Genomic DNA, 22,816 nt, shown 5'->3' with positions numbered 1-22,816 from the left:
CTTTTAAATGCCACTTTTAAGCACCACTTTTGTGCTATTTCACAGAGTTAATAGCAGACATGTGACAGAGTTGTCAAGCCACAAAGTATGGAGATTTGGAAATTTTCAGCTGAAGTTTGTCCTCATAACTGGGGATTTTTTATTGGCCTTTTTATCAACATATGCATGATTTTTTTAGGGTGTTTAAACTGCATATCATCCTTTTTTGTTAGAAAAAAAACCCAATGATTCTTTACCTTTAAACACCTGCATGGCCATTTTTACTTGATAAGATAAAGATAAGGGGCTTTCAAATATTTATTCATCATATATATGTTCCAAGATAAAGTGATCAGACATCAAACATAGTTGGCAAAAAGTACCTCTGCTTCACCTACATTGTCAATTTTGGTACCACTCCTGACCATGTTTGTAACAGAAGGTGTTGAATTGATAGAGGTGTGGGCTTTCTGGTCTCCATATTTTTGTCAAGTAATTAGGGGGCACTACGTTTGCGCGCATTTGGGGATTAAAATGTTTTACGTTTGCGCGCAGCTTTTGATTACATTTGCACGCATTCATTTTACAGGTAATCTCAGGTAAATATATAAATAAAAATAAAATTAAATTATAAATGATTTTTTTTTGTAACTATTAAATAGATTAACTTTACAAGTAAAATATACGTAATAAAAATATCTATCCAATCAATGCTACCTCAGGTTTAGATTTTCTTTTCTTTTTTTTTACATTTTTTTTTAATTTATATTATACGTTTATTGAATGATTGAAAATATCAACTTTATGTACTTGTCTCGATTTTGCTGATGTACTATGGACTTATATACTTCCTATGCTTATTTATATATGTAGTTTTTTGCCAATAAACACATTACAAAAAACATTTTTTTGGTATTTTTATAACGGATATGACTATCAATTATTAAATTTTAAAATAGTTTGTTAATTCAAATTGAATATTTTTCATAATTTGACAAATCACAATAAATTGGCTAGGTCACAGATTTTCTTAACATTTTGCATACACATTTGACTTGTTGAATTGTATCTGAAAATCGAAAAAAAATATGCCGTTAAATAATTGAACAAATTAACAAATAAATAAGTACTACATATATTACTTGTATCTTACCTGAGTTTACCTGTCAAAAAATGCGTGCAAATGTAATCAAAAGCTGCACGCAAACGTAATGATTTTTGTGCGCAAATGTAATGGTAATGCGTGCAAACGTAATACACCGAGTAATTAGGCCACCATTGAATTACTTTTACTTATGTAATTTGCATGATTTCTTGTGCTCAAAATTTTTAATAAATTTCATGTTTATTCTGTATTTTAATGTTCTCAACTTCTGTGGGGTGCACAACAATATCAATACAAAATGCATAGTATAGAAAGTGTTATGCAAGTGTTATTAAAAATTAGAGTACAAGAAATCGTGCAAATTTCATAATTAAAAATAATTCTAAGTTGAAATAATAGTCTGTTTATTATAGTTAAGAAGTCAACACCAAAAAATAAACATAATAAATAATTGACTATAAGACAAGGTTTCATTGCATTTATTTTGTATCAAAAAGGTTAACAAAGAGAAAAGTAAAAAAATGTATATCAAACTACATCCATATAACAATAAATATTAAATAATGCATAGAAAAATATATGGAATGTAAGAGTGTTACTTTAAACTGTAATTTCAAATATTTCATGAAGAATTCTCTTGTTTTTAGGCATGTCACTAAAGTTGGATAATTTTACATAATTTATCTTTTTTGAATATATTAAATAAACACTACATTAACAGATCATTTTTATAGTTTTTCTCAATTTTAAGAAAAGGACGGAAAAACAAATAAATGTACAGATTAAAATGAAATCACAGTGCTTTAAAATGCCTTAATTGACAGTAATGAATTCATATGCATATGGAATACATTAGAAAAATCTCAAATAATCTCATAAATGCACTCAGAACTTGAAATTTAAATTATGACCACAATTCACAAAGTAAATAGTAAACATTATAATATCTTCAATGAATAACTGAAGTTCTAGCTTGAGATTTAATTTCAACCTAAAAGCTCAACAAAATCAAATTTGTTTATCTACCTGTATAACTTTCTGCTTATAAATGTAAAAAAAATACTATTTCAGTAAATAATTTCCTCATGAATGAGTTCAAAAGTGTATTAAACATGAGATTCTATAAAATACAAAAATTGCAGAAAAAGTATTTAATCATTGCACATGAAATTGCGATCTACTAGAGGTAGGTATTAGTTTTCCAATTCTGTTATTTTCAGCACCCAGGCCCATTGACAAGGCAGCCTATTCCAGGGGATTGTAGGGATAGTTATATATAATCCTTGACCTCCTGGTCCAGAGATCCATTTAAAACTGTTAGAATAACCCAGCATGGTAACTTCTGTGGTCTGTGATGGGAGAGGTGCTCCTAACTTTAGGACAGTATCTTCTGGATAGGATAATAGTATGGCATATACTACTTTACTGTTTCCTGAGTTTTTCATGGTATACCTGTAAAATTCATTTTATCATTTTTATGCGGTGTTATTTTATGTGTACCATTTTTTTCAGTTAATGAAAAATTATATTCAGCTGGTGGATATTTGATTTTCTGCCAAATTCTGCACACTTGAATTTACTCATGAAATCTACATAATATACCTTTTCCTCTTTCAGTTGAAAAAAAATCTTAATTGCATTGGAATTTTATAGCAAATTAGCCAGGTATCAATTTATTAAATGCTTAGAAGTGACCACTCTTAACATAGTAAAGGTTAGACACATGAGTAATTGTTTGTGATACAGTAAATGTAATTACATCAATTTTAAAAACTTTTTCCGACTTCAAAAACCTACCACACATTCTTAGTAGCTGTATCATTCTGGTGACTCCATGGTACTGTACTGTATATACCCTCTCCATTTACATTCAACCACTTCCCTAAGTCTCTCAGTCTTTCTTCAAACAATGGAATTATTTTCCCCTCCTTTGTTGGTCCCACATTCATCAACATGTTACCACCACAACTGTAATACATAACTATACAACTGAAAAAATACAGCTGCAGGGGCAGATCCAGCCATTTTTAAGGTGGGATCGTGGGTACAAAAATTTTAGCAAAAAATTAAACCTTTATTTTTTCAGTAAAAATTTCATTTATAACACTATTAGTTGATACTTTATGATTATGGTACAAAAAAAAAACCCAAAAATTGATTTGGTTTGGCCCCAGATGACTTTAAAAATTGAAAAAGCTCCAAATGATCTCCCTTTGGTGCAAAAATGCCATTTTTTTGCCTTAAATTTGAAATATCTTTTTTAACTCATCGGTGACCTATATTTTTTATTATTGTTTTCAAATAAGCTGTACATAAACTAAATAATTGTAAAATTTAAGCAATTTCTTATATAAGTTATTTTTTTATTTCGATATTTCCTCTTTTTCTCCTATTAGTTCAACAGAAAAAAAGGACATTAACAAAAATGTATGCTTCTTCCAGAGGTAGATTTTATCTTAAATGAACGGTGACCCCATTTTTTTATTTCATTTTTCTTTTAGGTATATGATAAAGTACATTTATGAAAAAATATAGCGAAATCCTATATTAGGAAAAAACCAGATGCTCCGCAGGGCGTAGCTTTATACGACCGCAGAGGTTGAACCCTGAACGGTTGGGGCAAGTATGGACACAACATTCAAGCTGGATTCCACTCTTAATTTGGATTGTGATTAAATAGTTGACACAGCATAGGTTTCTGACACAGAATGAATGTATTCAAATGAACTTAAAATTTTTGTTTTCTCTTAGAGCAATTCACTATGCTGTTGAATATTAATCCTCTCAAAAAAATGTTTGAAGAAATTTTCTTTTTATTTATGAAATTTCAAATGAGAAAAATTGAACCCAATTTTTTAATCACATCCCCCTTTCCCTTATTCCAAAACTAATTTCAATTAAAATATTCTAATGAAGTTTGCAACAATTACTACTCATTTAAATACATCATAAAATATTAAGATGTAAAAAAACTGCTTGTTATCACTGAATGGTAAAGATTATTTAAATTTATCAGTTGGTAGTAAAAAGTGAATATACATTGTACATTGTATATAACAAAGATTTAAGTTGATTCTAGACAAAGAAAGATAACTCCAGATAACTCCAATTAAAAAAAATTCTTGCAGATATTTCTTGCTTACTATACTGGACAAAGAAAGATAACTCTTAATTTTAAAAAAAATTGCTATTTCACAATATTGTGAAATTAGATATTTCTTGCCATTGCACAATACTGTGCAATTGAAAAGACTTGCTATTGCACAATACTTGATATAATAATTTTATATCCTGATTTGGACCAACTTGAAAACTGGGCCCATAATCAAAAATCTAAGTACATGTTTAGATTCAGCATATCAAAGATGCCCAAGAATTTATTTTTTGTTAAAATCAAACTCAGTTTAATTTTGGACCCTTTGCACTTTAATTTAGACCAATTTTAAAACTGGACCAAAAATTAAGAATCTACATACACAGTTAGATTTGGCATATCAAAGAACCCCAATTATTCAATTTTTGATGAAATCAAACAATGTTTAATTTGGACCTCGATTTGGGCCAACTTGAAAACTGGGCCAATAATCAAAAATCTAAGTACATTTTTAGATTCAGCATATCAAAGAACCCAAAGGTTTCAATTTTTGTTAAAATCAAACTAAGTTTAATTTTGGACCCTTTGGACCTTAATGTAGACCAATTTGAAAACGGGACCAAAAATTAAGAATCTACATACACAGTTAGATTCGGCATATTAAAGAACCCCAATTATTCAATTTGGATGAAATCAAACAAAATTTAATTTTGGACCCTTTGGGCCCCTTTTTCCTTAACTGTTGGGACCAAAACTCCCAAAATCAATACCAACCTTCCTTTAATAGTCATAAACCTTGTGTTTGAATTTCATAGATTTCTATTTACTTATACTAACGCTATAGTGCGAAAACCAAGAAAAATGCTTATTTGGGTCCCTTTTTGGCCCCTAATTCCTAAACTGTTGGGACCGAAACTCCCAAAATCAATACCAACCTTCCTTTTGTGGTCATAAACATTGTGTTTAAATTTCATTGATTTCTATTTACTTTAACTAAAGTTATTGTGCGAAAACCAAGAATAATGCTTATTTGGGCCCTTTTTTGGCCCCTAATTCCTAAACTGTTGAAACCAAAACTCCCAAAATCAATCCCAACCTTTCTTTTGTGGTCATAAACCTTGTGTCAAAATTTCATAGATTTCTATTCACTTAAACTAAAGTTATAGTGCGAAAACCAAGAAAATGCTTATTTGGGCCCTTTTTGGCCCTTAATTCCTAAAATGTTGGGACCAAAACTCCCAAAATCAATACCAGCCTTCCTTTTATGGTCATAAACCTTGTGTTAAAATTTCATAGATTTCTATTCACTTTTACTAAAGTTAGAGTGCGAAAACTAAAAGTATTCGGACGACGATGACGATGCCGACGCCAACGTGATAGCAATATACGACGAAATTTTGTTCAAAATTTGCGGTCGTATAAAAATCATTTATACCCAGGAGCCCCCTTAAAAGGGAAGTTCCAACGCAGGATAAAAGATTGTTCCAACTATATTTCCCCATTCAAATGCATTGATCGTCAAAAAAAAGGGGGGGATTAAACCCCTGAAACACCACCACCACCACCCTCTGGATCTACCACTGAGGCAAATGTTCCTTGGTAGTCTCACTAGACATACTGGATTGCTTTAACAATGATAAGTCTAAAGCACCTTCCTCATGAAAAAAAACTTGTTTCAGATAGGATTCAATTTTAATTTTGACTTTGATATTAACATATATATATTTTGTCATGATTATTTTGATAGTTAAAACATTAAATGACCATCGTGAAAAGTTGAAATGACAAGTTATAATAGTAGAGATGATCTTACCTTACAGTAGAAGCTAGAGTAGATATGATTTCATGGACACTGAGGAACTCATTAAGATTTGTGTTTCTTCTGTAACCCCATGACTGTCTGTCTATAGTCATACAATTTTCCCATTTATGATTTTGTTTTGTACCTGTAATAAGACAAATTTTCCATTTTATTAAATGTCTTTGTAATCAGATATCATGCACACTATTGAGGTATGAACAAGTTACGACAGATAAATTACTAAATTTAATTCTGCAATGTATCAGCAATCACAAGTATAAAAAAAGAAGATATCGATGAGGTAGGATTTTAAATGAGATAATTCTCTACAATATACCAAATGACACAGAAATTAAGAACTATAGTTCACCATACAGCTTTCAACAATGAGCAAAGCCCAATAGAAGCATAAAGCTGTTTTTCAAATGTATGTATCTACATGTGCCTCTAAAATGTGCCTCTAAGAATACATAATATACCTGGATTATATCTGTCCTGACAGGTGTAGTATCCACCATGTTTACAAGCACAACCTTTACCCCATCTATCATTGGTTACTACAGTGTCTTTTACAGGACTAAAATAAAGGTTTTAGGAAATTGCTTAAACATGTAATACATGTACACATAAAATTTACAAATTTATTCATAAAATGCATTTTAGCATTTGGGATCTACTATTTGATTTTTATAGATGGCTAGGATGAAAAATTTTGTCCTTATATTTTTCACTTTATTCTGCCTTTTTTTATTAGTTTATTAGTTTAAACTGACTATTTTACATAAATTGTCCGCCTGACTATTTTTTGTCAAAGTGTTTCCATTCTGTCTTTTTTTTTACTCAAAACTCCTGTCCTGTCATATCATGCTTATTGTCAAGCATCATTGCTCCCCACACATAAACACCAAATGGTAGCTTCCTTATTTATGTTATCATTAAAACATAAAAAAAAAAAAAAAAGTATAAACACTTTTTTGATTTAAGGAATTTTTTTTTTTCAATTGTTTTTTTAAATTTTGAGTTTGGAGGAGATAAAGACATATGTACTGTGTTCATACAAAATGTACCTCTTGTTATACAGCCATGTTAAGAATTCCTTAGATGTCCAGTATGTATCAGGACCAGCATCTCCATCTGACCACACGACTTCAGGTTTGTATTTGTTTACAATCTCATACAGTTCTGGAATGGTCTTGTGCTGAAAATAAGAAAAGGATTGGATTACAAATTGATAAAGCCTCCTACCCCTTCGTTAGGGGTCTCCATTGTGAGTGCTCAAAGTAATTCAACTACTGTATCACTAGCCTGTCAACATTGAGGTTATGATTCTAATACCACATGTGAGAGGTGATTTCAACTCCAATCTTCATTGACAAGGATGGTCAGTTTTCCTGACAAAGTCTTAAGGTTTTCTCCAGGCAATCTGTGTTCCTTGGCCAATAAAAACTGACTGACACAAAATACCTGATAGTGCTCAAAGTGGTGGAAAACTACAATCAATCAATCATTATGAATATATTTGAAAACCTTTGGATATCTTTCTTGTTTTTGTATGTTGCCATTGTTGCTAGCTTATTCAGACTGAATATATTTGAAAACCTTTGGATGTCTTTCTTGTTTTTGTATGTTGTCATTTTTGCTGGCTTATTTAGACTATAATTAGGATTAACTGTGTGTCCTATATGGATCTCTTCTTTATTGAAATTAAAAGTTTTATATACCTTAACAAAGTTCTGTGTTGTAAAATTTGACTCTTTATCTTGGAGATATAGTGGATTAAACCATTCATATAGAGAATGGTACAGTCCAAATTTAATGGCAGTCCTGCTTCTGATGGCATTAGCTAATTCACCTGAAAACAGAAAAAATATAATAAACATAAATACACAGAATTTTTTTTTCTGCTAATGATACAAACACTCTATGTTGTACCAACTGACATCTTATTTAGGCAACAATTTTAGAAAGAAAAGTAAACATAAGACAGATGAATATGTACAGTACTCACTGCCTGAAATCAAGGTCTTTCCAAATTAAACTATAACAACCTTCTTTTTTTAATGTACAAACCATGTAATTTATTCTCTTTTTAAATCATATTTTACATGAAACCCAATTATAAAACTATCATCCACAACATTTCAGCATACCCTTCAGTGGCGGATCCAGAACTTTTCCTAAGGGGGGCTGCTGACTGACCTAATGGGGGGGCCCACTCCAGTCATGCTTCAGTGATTCTATATATAATCAACCAAATTTTTCCCACAAAAGGGCCCCCCCCCCCCCCCCCCCCCTGGATCGGCCTATGCCCTTTATATCTAAACGCTTTCAGGAACGTCCAGAATTCCCTCCCTTTCTTATTTATCATGAAAACACATACCAACAAGATCTCTGCTAGGTCCAGAAGCATTAGAATTCCAATTAAAAGAGTAATTTGATGGCCAGTTGGTGAATCCCTCGTGATGTTTACTTGTCAAAACAATATATCTACAATAATTTTGTTAAAAACATAGTGTATCAATAAAGCAAGATATGTTAGATTTACATATTAGAGCAACCAAAAGGAAATTGACACATAGAACTCAACATATATACACATGTAAACCTTCACAAAAAAATATCTGAAATATTATTGTTCCAGAAAACTTTTAATAGAGTATAAAAAAATTAATATGCTTTGAAATTGATAACATAAAAGAAAATGTGTTCTCCCCCACTATGTTTTTTCAGGGAGGGAGTAAAATTATGCAAAAAGAATGGAACTTTATAAGTGCTAAATCATTATGAAGTTGATATTAAAAATCTGAGGTACATGTAAAATATTCAAGATTTGTTGACTTATTTGTAGATCTTATTGTTCTGGTCACTTAAATGTTTTAAAGTTCTCTCTCTCTCTCTATCTGTTATTGTTTTAACATATACATGTACATTCTTTTAAAGTAAATAACAAATTATGCAGGAGACTGAACTCATAAGCCCTGCATTTGTTTGTGAACAATGCATAGACTGCTTTAGTTTTTGAGATAAGATTAATTAAAAATAATGGTAAAATATGGTCAGCTTATTTATATATAAATTAGTAAACATAATAGCAAACAATCCTACAAATTATGAGAGCTTTCTGTCAAATATAATTTGAGGAGTTGCATTTATAATTAAGACACTTATATAAAACTGGAAAAAATGGTGTAAGTCCTATTCAATGACTTCAAAGGAGTTGAATTTGATAGGTGTCAACCAGGTCAAGGTCACTTTGAATAATTTATAATAAAATGGTTTAATCAAATTAAATTTTTGTATGCCACCATGTGAAGTTGACCATTACAACCCAATTTTGCAATGGCCAACTACACATGAAGGCAAACAACAATACTACCAAGTATTGGCAAGGCCGTAACTACCCTTGAGGCAAGTGAGGCAATTGCCTCACTAAAATTTCCACACTGATTATTTTTTTATGCATATATATATATAAATATGATAGTCATTTGTTGTTCTATCTCAAATTTGATTTCTATATCTTGTCATCATTCCTTTTAAACTATTCGTCCTGGATATAGCTCGTAATTTAAAACGTGTGATGTTTCTCGATTACATTAACCTAGTAACGACAATCATTATGGATCTCTAGTTAAAAACAGGCTCGTGCAGAAAAAGTAAAAAGCGACACTGAAAGTAAAGAAGGAATAATTCTAGTAAATTAGTTTCTTTGGTGAACATAGTCTGAGCATTGCATATAAATTCATTAGTATAATCCAAAAACGACAAGTAGACTGACAAATCAAGTACTGGGCATCGCAAGGGGGCAGTCCTGTCTGCGTATTCATTTTACGAACTTTAATCTTTCTCTTTACATATAATGAAAAATAAATAATACTAGAACACACCCGTGATATCGCGGGTCCATGACTGAATTAAAGTATATATAACTATGTGCAAGCCTTATTTCAGTATTATTATTGTCATCTGATGAAGTCATGCTGATTATAAGATACACAGTTTTCTCTGTTTTCAAATCTTTCTGGTTGAACCCGTCGAACTTGAATTGTGATTAATATTCGTTTTGTTATCTTAGAAAGTCTTACTGATTAAAATACTACAATAGGTAACCATTTGACAATTGTTGATGGAATTTAGTAGTGTCAACCCTGTGATTATGACCCGTGTAAATAACATAGTCTTAAATACACCGTTTGGTGATGCTCCTGTCAGATGCAGAACGTACAGATAAGGTAATAGGTAACAGGTGAATATACTATTGGTATCGGTATCGGACTCGACTCGGAACTTCTTACTTATTGGCAATATTAATTACTTGGAAAACAAAAGGGCCTGGAGTCGTGGAATTTTTAATCTACACCTGTGTACTATATTAGTTATATATAAAGTTGAATTCTTTGATTCGTCGTTTTTACGTGATGACGGCTGACAATTTGGACCTCATAATTTTAGTATTATAGATGAAACATGCATGGACTAGTTTTTATCCATGTTTCTTTAACCTTAAAAATTGAAAGAATATCCCATATTCCAATTTGATATTGTTGAGGAATGGTAAAACTATTAACACAAGATTTTGTCTTTACTTATTCGGGACTTCGGAATTTCGTTTCTTTATATTCGGGGTTTCGGAATTGGACAGCCCAACCCCTAACCACTAAATTTATAGATTCTGGAACTAAAATATCACCAACTATTTCCAGAAATAATTGGAAATTACGGACCTACTTGTAAACGTCAAAAACTTCATTCCAATTTCCCCTGTATCCATATCAGATATACTTACTCTATAGATAGAATCATATACCTGTATCTTATATCATTCTATCCCTAGTTTGTCTACTCTTTGTCAGCATAAAACGAGTTTAATATTTTGTAACTGCGACTGTATGATGGTGCTTACGGGAAAGCTTAATTCCCTTTTGTAAACAAAACTGTTACTACCGATGCTGCTACCGAATTGCTGATGGAGAAGGGATTTGAAGAAGACATTGATCATTGTGTTGATGATAATGTGCTACCTTTAAAAACACAGACTGCCCTAAAACGACTGACAACTTGGAAAAGAGCATGCATGAGTGGCCAGAGATTGTGCGGTCTTGTCATACTCCATGTTCATCTCTCGCGATAAGGATATCAGCAGACCACATAATGATTCTTAAAAGATTTGACTGAACCAGCAATAAAAAAAATTTGGCAAACTGTACTGAATCGATGTTTGTTCTATGTTCTGTCATCAAACTAAAATCAGTGATATTTGGATGATTATCTTACATATAAATTTAAATAAAGTTAAAAATTTGGTGTCAGTAAAAGTCTTAAAAAATGAAAATTTATATAAAAAGTGTCCAAATTCAAAACATTATCAAACTCTCTAAAAATGCCTAGAATGCAGGATTTTGCACCATTCATTTCATACCAGTCCCTCCAAAAAAAAATTTCGCCTCGCTTGGCTCGGCTCAATTATCTTGCCTCACTAACATAAGATGTCTAGTTACGGCCTTGTTTGGAGTATTCTGTAAAACCAACTCTGTCATGAGGGAATCAGAGTTTCTTTGCCCTGATTCATAGATATTTGTTGTTATACATTTGTACCTGTCTATTCTGGGTCAGTTCACGACAAGAAATGGTAAAAATTCTTGCCAAATGCATATACAATGTAATATATGGTTATTGTTGATGCACAACAATAAAATATACACTTTCTTTAAATGATAAAAAAAATACAGATTTTGAGACCTAATGTTAATGTTTTCCAATAATAATGGTAACAATTATTGAAACCATTGACAAATCTTGATAAAATTTGAAGAAATTTAAAGCTAACAATAGCCGAAAATTAATGTTTGACTCTTGACGGCAAAGGGCATGCATTCCTTCATATAATATAAGGAGAAAGAGTACATGGACCATTGGCACTTACTTTGAGTACATGTCAACTCGTACTTTCGGCAACTCGTACTCAGCCAACTCGTACTTTCGGCAACTCGTACTTCTACTAAGTCGTACCCTATATTTTTTTAGCATTATAATACAAGTTTTCTACGTTTATATCCGTAGATATGGATATTTTAACTCCCTGAAGTATCCCAATGCACCCTGAGGTAGATCCATATAGAATATGAAAAGGATATTTTTTAGTGAACATTGCGTTGAACATGTCTTAGTTTTTTCGTGTAAGTAGTAAATATTTATCTCTTCTTCCTGTTGTACTAGCTGATCATATACAACTCTTTATAAATGCCTATAAGAATTAAAATGTATTGGTTTATTTTTTTATAATTATGATAGATAATTTTATTTCATAATTCAATTTACTTACAATTCTATGCAAAGGCACTTGACATCACGAATATTTAAACATTATTGATAATTTTTTAACCTATAAGAAATCACAAGTAATATGTGACACTTTAATAAACAAATTATGTATTGCAGTTCGCGTGCCGGTGATTCATTGATCATTGTTTCACACCTGAAGCATGTCGATTACCAGTAAATCGGCCCTTATTCACACACGAAGTGTGCCATTAATTAACCGTTATCAAAACAACTTCATGTCTGATCTAATCTTTCTGCATGTACGTTTGCACAATAGTTTAAAATGTATATTTCATCACAATACTACTATCATTTATATACGTATTGACATCAATTATACAGTAGCACATTTGGCTTGTAAAAGTATAAAAGTTAAAACAAAAATTAAGCCAATATTTAGAAGAATTATGAGAGACGTATTAAAAAAACCCTACTAGTATCACTAATATTTACACACACATTGTAAGAGTTTTATCATAAAACATTTTTACAAGGCTTTGTAACATGGTTACGAGTTGGTAAAAATAGGGTACGAGTTGGTTGAGTACGACTTGCCGAAAGTACGAGTTGTCGTGTACCCCTTACTTTGCACCAGATGCTGCAAATATATCTGCCCATTCATTAGGGTTATAAAATTCAGTGGTGAACTGTGATGCAAAGTCAGCATAAGTAAAACCTGGCCGAAAATTCTTCTTCATGAAATCAACTGCTGACTTCTGTGGTTTGGGTCCTTTCCAATAGTACCAGAACCATTCTGAAGTAAAACTTGGAACAGAAAAGACACCCCAGTGAATAAAAATGCCGAGTTTTGCCTCATCATACCATGATGGCAGTGGTCTGGAATCTAAAGAATTCCATGTTGGCTCGTATTTAACAGACTGAGAAACAGAAAAAATAAGTAACAAGACAGACAGGAAAAGAACATGCACATTTGCCATTTTCCTGCTGTCACATGATCAGCTGGTGGATTTAGAAGGCTTTAGCAGATCGTTTCCTGAAGAAACCTTTCAAAGATAAAACTACATACCACAAAATAATTTAAAGCAAAAACATACCTAAAAGTACTGAATTGATATTTTTCAATTAAAAAAATACTATATAAATAAACTCATCATAATTTTTTTTTGTAATTACGCCAGATGTCCGTTTCGTCTACAATTTCCTCATCATATAAATAAATACCAGAAGTCCGTTACTAGAGACTGCTATTAATACCAAAAAAATGTCGAACAATTCGATACTTATACAGTCTTACATGTGTCAGAGGTGTGATGTCACTCATCATATATATATATATATTACAGATCTAAAGCATGTTATTGTCAAACAAATAATTCATCAATTGATTGTTGAGCAAAAGTGATCAAAAGTTAAAATTTGGATTGTCCAGAGGTTTATCGAATGAAATCTTGATAAATCATAAACACAGAATATAAATTACTAGAGTGACATTTATTTGGTTTATTTTTAAAAGGATTGTACACGCTTTCCAGTTTGTGTCAAAAAATCAATGATTTGGGTATTTAATTTATTTCATTTATCATATTTTTGATCTCCCCATCCACCCACCACCACCACCATATTTCTTTTGTACTTGAGCACTGTGCAAAGGGATGTCAGACTTAAGATAATAATTTTTCATTTTTCAGCTTGCCTCAATTTATGCTGTCCCAACTGGCAAGTTCATGTAATCTAACCTAACAATATTAGAACAAATTAATTTGTGCTGGGATTATCATACTAGTATAGGTATAATTGTCCCAAAAATATAATTCTAGCAATTAGTGCCCAACAATCACTTTTTTTTATTATTTATTATTAATATTTTAACATTTAAACATAATCATATCCAGTGCCAATAAGAATATATTAGTCAAACTTATATAATTCCTTAAATTGTTCATGCCTTCCTCCAGTTTTACCATATTGACATTATGAAGACAGATTATTTCATCTTTTGATTGCCATTAAATCAGCTCCATTTTTTATTAATGTTATCTTTGATAATGTGTTTCTTCTAGGAAATGTCATTAGTAAGTTCGCTGTGTTATGCATTTTTAATATTTACTTAGGTTTTCAGCTGTTTCTTAAATTGTAAGAATCAATCTCAACAGATCTTATCTGTGTCTAAGGTAAACAAGCAAGTGGTTTCTTTTCCTTTCCACATTATGTCTCTTTGCAAAACAAATATGGCTGACGATGTATCTGTTTTCGTGAAAGAAGATCTACCAAAGACTGCATTTCCTGTGTTCGAAGACATCAGAAGACAGGGAAAATTATGTGATGTCACATTAAAGGTTAAACATACTGTTAAAAATGAGCTCTTATTGTTCATCACTACAGGTTGCCATTGTTGGCCAAAAAAAATCCATGTCTACACTCCCCCCTCTTTACATCATCTTCTTGGTGCTTTTCGACTGAAGAAATTGACGTCACAAATCAATCAATTTAACATCTTCAATATTTCGAAAGACTCATTAATTTAACACATAATGAAAACCAGATCAAGTGGGGCAATCAATATAAAGTTGAATTAACCCGCCACGTTATTTTTGTGTGTGCCTGTCCCAAGTCAGGAGCTTGTAATTCAGTGGTTGTCGTTTGTTTATGTGTTTAATATTTGTTTTTCGTTCATTTTTTACATAAATAAGACCGTTAGTTTTCTCGTTTGAACTGTTTTACATTGTCTTATCAGGGTCTTTTATAGCTGACAATGCCATATGGGCTTTGCTCATTGTTGAAGGCCATACGGTGACCTATAGATGTTCATATTTGTGTCATTTTGGTCTATTGTGGATAGTTGTCTCATTGGCGATCATACCACATCTTCTTTTTTATATTTTAGGCATAGTTTTTATGTCCTGTCAATACCTTATCATGTCTATTCATGGCTGTCCTGAGAATCTGTCCAGCTAGAACTAATGAAGAGGGGGGGTCCTGATCACAATTTTATTAAATCCTGATGCCCCAGGAAGCGAAAATAAGAATTCCTGGATCCCGAAAGGGTCAATCCCAAAAGGGTCACTCCCGCTATTCCAACCTAAAAACACCCGATCCCGGAGTCCTGATAAAGGTTGAAATCATACAATAATCACTTTTCCATTGTGTTCTCAGATATTTTGTATTATAACGTCAAAAGTTTTTAGTCTTTAGAAGTGTCAACTTGACACTATTATCTTTCTGTATTTTTAATCACTCTGGTACCAATCCGTTTTGCCATTTTAACATAACACTGTCTTTTGCTCCTTTTTGTAAATCTTGTTTTGTAAATATTGGAATGCTTTGTATTTTTTCTGCCTCCTGTGCTGCTTTTTTAGCTAGTTGGTCTGCTAGTTCATTACCTTGTATATCAGCGTGTCCAGGGGTCCATTCAATTGAAACAATGATTCCTTCAGATTTTAGTGCCAATATACCGATTTTGATATCATGAATAGTTTTGCCGTAATTATCTGTTTTCCAATTTAAAGTTAAAACTCCAATTGCTGATTGGCTATTTGAGAAAATTTTGATGGATTCATTGTTATTTCTGTTGTTTGGAATTATAAGATAATCTATTACCAGCTTGATAGCTACTAATTCCCCTAATAAAATATATCCTCTATTAGAAACTGGCTGCGTCAACTCCATGCTGTTTGATATTAAAAAAGCTGCCCCAATCCCACATGGAGATGGGTTTCCTTTGCAGGAGCCATTAGTGAAAGCTAATGTTGTATTTTTTTTTAGTTGATGTATTTTTTCCAAAATAATAGTCTTTCCCTGAAATGCTTGTTCCTCTGATCTAGACTTTTCGAGATTTTTCCAATTCTCTGGTGGGAATTTTGAGGCTGCTAACCTTGAAATTCAAATTGAGACTCAGATACAATCATTATCAATCTCTTTTGACCTCTTCATGTCTTCAGACTGTAATACCATTCTTCCAATTGGTAAAAATCATACACAATGCTTATTTTATTTACACAAATAAAGTTTGAATTATCATGATTTTGATGGTGTCACTTTTACTGTTATAGAGTTCAGCTGATAGAGTTACAATGTATGCCCCTTTACAAATGGAAAAAATGCTGAATTTTTCGTGTATGTTCTCTAACTTTATTTTGCTTCAACCAAATGTTATAAATCCTATCCACAATGCTTACTGCCCCAAATACAGACCAAGTTTGAAATTTGGTTGTGTCATGTACATGTACATACTTAAAAGTGGGGGGAAAGATACCAGAGGGACAGTCAAACTCGTAGATCGAAAATAAACTGACAACGCCATGGCTACAAAGTAAAAAGACAAACAGAGAAATAATAGTACACAAGACACAACATAGAACACTAAAGACTAAGCAACACGAACTCATCAAAAACTGAGGTTGATCTCAGATCTCAGGTTCTCAGAAAGGGTAAGCGGATCCTGTTCCACATGTGACACCCGTCATGTAGCTCTGACATGTTATTACAAAACCTGTAAATATTCTAATTTGGCAGGTTACATTCATGGGTAGAAGGGAAGAGGATTGTAATTATAACATAAGGAATGTATCGAATATCATCTGTGAAACTGTCATTCAATTATGGTCAACCAACTTGTGATGGCGTCTGTAAAATTTACAAAGGGATGATTTCAACTCATCAACTTCATCATTAGGAACTCTTGGTTTAATTACTTCCTTGTGAACAGTAATCCTCTTTCAAGGAAATCATGATAGGAAATACAAGCCCGAGAATATAGTATCAATTGGGAGACATATACTCCATATGCAGGCACTGCTGGAATGATGCTACATAGAAATGGAAAGTTCACAATTGGGAAGCTGAAATCATCTCTTTTATCATAAAGTTTTGTTTTTAACCGACCCTCACTGTCAATTTCTAGATGGTAGTCAAGATATGAGGCTTAACTGTATCTATTATCCTTCATCTCTTGTTCAATGGGATAGATGTGTTCAACATAGTCACCACATTTTTAATTATTTAGTGAGAGATCATAATGTATATATAGTGGAAAGAAAAGTTAAAGGATATTGCTAACTTCTTATCTTTCTTCCTAAGAAGTTCCTGTATGTAGTCAGCCTAATAATAATAAAGAAACAAGTCAGCAAGAAGAGGGGCACAATTGGTTCCCATTGGTTTGCCAACAGTCTGTTGAAAAATACGTTCTTCAAACTTTACAAATATGTTGTCAATCAAGAAATCAAGCATCTTGATTCTAGAGTTATGCTCATTTACAAATGAGAAAAAATGTTGCATTTTTATATATGCCTGTCAAAATTTTGACGGGACGTATTATGGTATACACATGTCTGGTGTCCGTCCGTCTGTCTGTCCGGTGTTAACATGTCGCACGGTAACTTGAGAACGACTTATCCAAATTTCATGAAACTTAATATAGTTGTTTCTTATGATAGTCAAATGATCTGTATACTTTTTGGTGAAAATTAGATTTAAATTTTTGATTTACGGCACTTTGTAACTGAAACAGGGGGGGTGTTTTTTTCACATGTCGCACTGTATCTCAAAAATGATTCTTGATTATGGCTTAAAACTTTAAACACTTCTTAGTTATATTAATTTTAATATCTGTATACTTTTTGGTGATGATTCAAAATTTCATTTTTGAGTTATTGAGTATTTTGTAAAAAAGGGGGAGGGTTTTTTTACATGTCGCGCCATATCTCAAAATCGATTTATGATTATTGCTACAAACTTTACACATGTCTTTGTTATATTTATCTTAAGATCTGTATACTTTTTGATGATGATTCAAAATTTCATTTTTGAGTGATTGAGTATTTTGTAAAAAAGGTTGAGTTTTTTTTTACATGTTGTGCCGTATCTCTATAACAATTTATGATTATTGCTTAAAACTTTACACACTTCTTTGTTATATTGATCTAAAGATCTGTATACTTTTTGGTGATGATTCATGAAGTTCATCTAAACCAAATGTCATGAAACTTACAAATGTATACACAATGGCTGTTGCCACAAAATACAGATCAAGTTTGAATTTGAGTAGCATCACTTTTATGTATGCTGCTTTGAACAATCATCAAAGTTTTCATAAAGAAGTATAATGTCATTTTTCATTGCTGTTTTTTTATGTTATGTTTAAATCAGTTTGATATGGTTTTGTAATTTTATTTGATAATAATCAAGTTTTGTTTGATTATTTTCAGGTTGGAGACAGAAAATTTACAGCACACAGAATAGTGTTAGCTGCTACTATTCCATACTTTCATGCCATGTTCACACATGATATGGTAGAGTCTAAACAAGATGAGATTACCATGCAAGGAATAGATCCAAACGCTTTGGAAGCCCTTGTTAATTTTGCATACAATGGAAAAGTGCAGATTGATGTAGACAATGTACAAATACTACTTGTGGCTGCAAGTTTTCTACATCTGCAGGCAGTCAAAGAAGCTTGCTGTGATTTCTTGAAAAGAAGACTAAAACCGTACAATGTTTTAGGAGTAAGAACATTTGGGGACCAGTACATGTGTACCAGTTTAGTGGAGGCTACAAATAAATATCTGCAGAAACATTTCAAAGAAATAATGAAATCAGAAGAATTTTTCAACCTCAGTCTAACAGACGTATTGGAGATCATAACAAGAGATGAGTTAAACATTGATTCTGAAGAACAAGTATTTGAGGCAGTGATAAATTGGGTAAAACAGAACACAGAGGAGAGATGTAAGGCATTACCAGAACTTATGGTTAAAGTTAGACTGCCATTACTAACACCTCATTACTTGTCGGACAGGGTTGCCACGGAAGAACTCATTAAAAACTCATTGCAATGTCGAGACCTGCTAGATGAAGCAAAAGACTACCACCTGATGCCGGAGAGGAGAACTCTTCTACAAACATTTAAAACAAGACCAAGATGTTGTTCGGACATACCTGGCATCATATATGCTGTAGGAGGCTTGACATCCTCTGGATATTCCATGAACTTGGTGGAATGTTACGATCCCATTGTCAATAGATGGACCGTTGTAGAACCAATGACAACGATCAGAAGTAGAGTAGCTGTTTCTGTTCACATAGGTTGTTTGTATGCTATAGGAGGGTATGATGGAGAAGACAGATTAAATACTGTAGAAGTGTATAAACCCAGCAATAAAACATGGAAAACAGTCTGTAAAATGCATTGTAAACGAAGTGCACATGGTGCAACTTCTCTTGGTAAACATGTTTATGCTTGTGGTGGCTATGATGGTGTTTCATCACTCAGAACTGTAGAAATATATGACCCAGATGCAGATAGTTGGACTATGGTAGCTAGTATGTTAAAACACAGAAGTGCTGCAGGTGTTGCCTGTCTTGATGGAGAAATATTTGCCTGCGGTGGCCATGATGGATTATCAATTTTTGATTCAGTGGAGTGCTATAATCCTTCAACCAATACATGGAGATACATACCTAACATGTTAACAAAACGATGTCGTCTGGGTGTTGCTACATTAAATGGAAAACTGTATGTGGCTGGTGGATATGATGGATCTATCTTTTTAAATAGTGTCGAATGCTACGATCCTCTGAAGAATGAATGGGCCTATGTCAAACCACTACAGATCAGAAGAAGTCGTGTTGCTATGGTAGCGTCATATGGTAAACTATTTGCGATTGGTGGTTATGATGGTATTGTTCAGTTAACTACAGTGGAATGTTACGAGCCTGATAAGGATGAATGGAAATCTTTACAGCCTATGTGTGCTCATGAAGGTGGAGTGGGTGTAGGAGTCCTTCCCATTGACTTAGATTCTTAATGATGAGGAAAATACTTTAATTGAATGAAAATAAGAACTGCATATGGCAAAATTCATGTAATGCTATTTATGAAACCCAAAAATGTATTTGGATCAAAACACAATACATAAAAAGCATAAGAGTAGTAGGTAGAAAAGTTTGATGGAAATTGAGATTACAAAAGTTTTCCAACTTATACACATGTTAAAGTACCTTTAATTTGATATACATGTACATTCCCTTGGTTACCATAACCAGGGTATTTGTACATTTAAAAAAGTGAATTTCATTATGAATTTAAAATAATAGGTATACATGCATGTAAATCAATGAAACAGCAAATACATGAAATAACAACACAATATACATGTACTGAAAGAATTGAGACTCTTTCACCCGTCTGCTCTTCATACAATGTTACTGTAACTACTTGCATAGCAGTGACAACAGGATTTCATAGAACTTTCTGAGAATTATTGATTGCTGGTGGTACTTGTTATCAAAATGATTTTGAAGGTTTTTAGATAGCAAAACATGGACATTTTGTCATATCTCCACAAAAGGTGTAATAAGTGTATGAATTTTGTGATTTTGTAGTTCATTTTATTTTTACAAAAAAGCTATATCGTATATGACATGTATATAGTTGCAATATGAAAACTTCTTGCATATAATGCAATGTACTTTTTCACTGTAGAGATTGGTCTGTGATATATATATTTTTTGTTGTTGTTAAAATTGCGAAGTATATAACGTTCATATTGTGATAATACTATAGGGTTATTGCATGAATATTGGGGAATATTGTCCCGAGTAGAACTTAAGTATATTGGACGAGCTTGTGAGTGCAATATATGTTCTAAGAGGGACAATATTCCCCAATATTCATGCAATAACCCTTTTATTGTATAGCAATATAATATTTGAAAGTAAAACTTTTTTTAAACTTAGATTTTGTCGTTAATGACGTCATGAGTTTTGAAGATTTATTGCATTAGTGCAATATTAGAATTTATTGCACGCTAATTTTTTGTTACTTTCTGTGGGGAATATTATATTGCTATACAATAAATTTATATTTAACTTAAACATTTGCCATGTTCATTACTCAATTTCTAGTCTTAAAATGTTCAAAATCATACAAAATTGGAAAAAGTTACAATATTAACACGATGAATGGCCAAACATTAAATGATTTAATAATTGTCTCGGATACATATTATGAACATGCAAAAGCATTCAACATGAAATTTCATAACCCATTGAATTCAATGTTCTTAAAAGTCCCTTTTGTAATTAAAGTAAAAGTACATATGTATAAATAATATGAGAGTAAAATTGAATGATAAAGAATTTTGCACATTTTGGAAGTCTTTAAAACTATTTGCATTAGAATAGACTTAGTGCATATTGTGTGCATATTTTCAATTTTATTCACCATGAAAACCATGTTACAGTGTTCTCCCAAGCTAGCCCTGATATGCATAGGCTTACTAAATTACTATCTAGCCTGCATGAAATCTACTAGGCTTATTAAAATGTAAATAAAATTTTTAAAAGAAAATAAGTGTCAAGCTTGTAGCTTGTTTATCCTACAGACTGCCTAAGTATTTTCAAACCGTACTATGCGACTAAAACAGCATGTTTTCCTTAATTTAAAGCACCACATTTACAATACTTTCTGTTATAAGATCTATTTACATAGACCAAATCATCGGCTTTCTTATACCTATAGAACTACACAGCACTATATATACAGTACAGGGCGTTTTGGTCCTTGGGAGAACACTAGACCATTATGGACACTAACATTAGAACCATTTTATTGCTTAGCACAATTCTTAGTAATACCCTTATGAAATATGTATTCAAGGTGATTTTGATGTAAAATGTACATATGTATGTTCTATATTTGTTTGAATAAAAAATGGGACCAGTTACCACGTTTCTAAATTTTGGTATTTATTATTTAAAGGTCATGACACAGAGCTGGAATATAAAATTGCATTTCATGATAGGAAGTTAATTTTGATATTGGGATTGGCACATCTTTCTTTGGACTGTACATGTTGCCAAATGTGATTTAGCAGTGACAAATTCAGGCTCACTGTTAGTCATATTCATATTATATCAAACAATGTCTTGATTCTAATGAGACAGGTATTCACTGTGAACAAAGCACAGATGTGAATAATTGCAAGTCACTAACAATGAGTTAAACCCGTACTGTTTAGTAAGCTTTGCACTGTCATATGTTAAGCTTGTAAAGTTTACATTGAGGTTGTGAGTTCAAATCCAGCACATGAACTTAAATCTTTTGACCATAATTGACAATCTTCTAACCAAAGGTCAGCGGTTCTCTCTGGGCACCCTGACTCCTCCATCAATAAAAAATGAACGCCACAATCAAATAAGCACAACAGTTGTACTACAGTTGATTGCATTGAGTGTGTACTAGGTAAATGTAACATCTTTGGTTAGGTTGCTTGTTAGCTGAACCATATAGTCATTATAAGGTTAGGTAAACTACCCTCCTTTGGAAGAAGCCTAGTCCCACAGACAGATAGATTGGTTATAATTAACTGTTGAACCAATCTACTCTTAAGGAGGGTAGTTTACCTAAAAATTTGTAAGGGTTCGGCGGAACCCAGTGTCTCGCCTACTTTTGCTGTAACTCCCAGGCTCAACAAAAATGAGGAAAACAATCAATTCCTCTTGATACTATCTTTTGATTGTAAGAAGCTTCTGTCCAAGTTTGGTGAAAATTTCAGGA

At 32.3% G+C, this 22,816-nt stretch overlaps 2 protein-coding genes across 2 annotated transcripts; one reads left to right on the top strand and one right to left on the bottom strand.

The window, feature by feature from the left end:
- Positions 1-1,723: 1,723 nt before the first annotated feature.
- LOC134712757 (alpha-L-fucosidase-like) lies at positions 1,724-13,256 on the bottom strand. The gene is made up of 8 exons (XM_063574609.1): positions 12,886-13,256; positions 8,360-8,466; positions 7,701-7,831; positions 7,047-7,177; positions 6,459-6,556; positions 5,992-6,124; positions 2,882-3,052; positions 1,724-2,536 (listed from the first exon to the last, which is right to left on the bottom strand). Exons 1-8 carry the CDS (start codon positions 13,236-13,238, stop codon positions 2,278-2,280), a joined length of 1,383 nt encoding a protein of 460 aa, XP_063430679.1. The 5' UTR covers positions 13,239-13,256; the 3' UTR covers positions 1,724-2,277.
- A 1,183-nt stretch (positions 13,257-14,439) lies between these two features.
- Positions 14,440-21,996, top strand: LOC134712733 (kelch-like protein 18). Its single transcript, XM_063574576.1, has 2 exons — positions 14,440-14,597; positions 18,465-21,996. Exons 1-2 carry the CDS (start codon positions 14,469-14,471, stop codon positions 20,061-20,063), a joined length of 1,728 nt encoding a protein of 575 aa, XP_063430646.1. The 5' UTR covers positions 14,440-14,468; the 3' UTR covers positions 20,064-21,996.
- Positions 21,997-22,816: the final 820 nt, after the last annotated feature.

The sequence above is a fragment of the Mytilus trossulus genome, chromosome 1, assembly GCF_036588685.1.
Source record: "Mytilus trossulus isolate FHL-02 chromosome 1, PNRI_Mtr1.1.1.hap1, whole genome shotgun sequence".
In the NCBI taxonomy this organism is placed as follows: Eukaryota; Metazoa; Mollusca; class Bivalvia; order Mytilida; family Mytilidae; genus Mytilus; species Mytilus trossulus.
The sequence above is the reverse complement of the archived record's forward strand: the minus strand, read 5'-3'. Positions and strand labels throughout refer to the sequence as shown.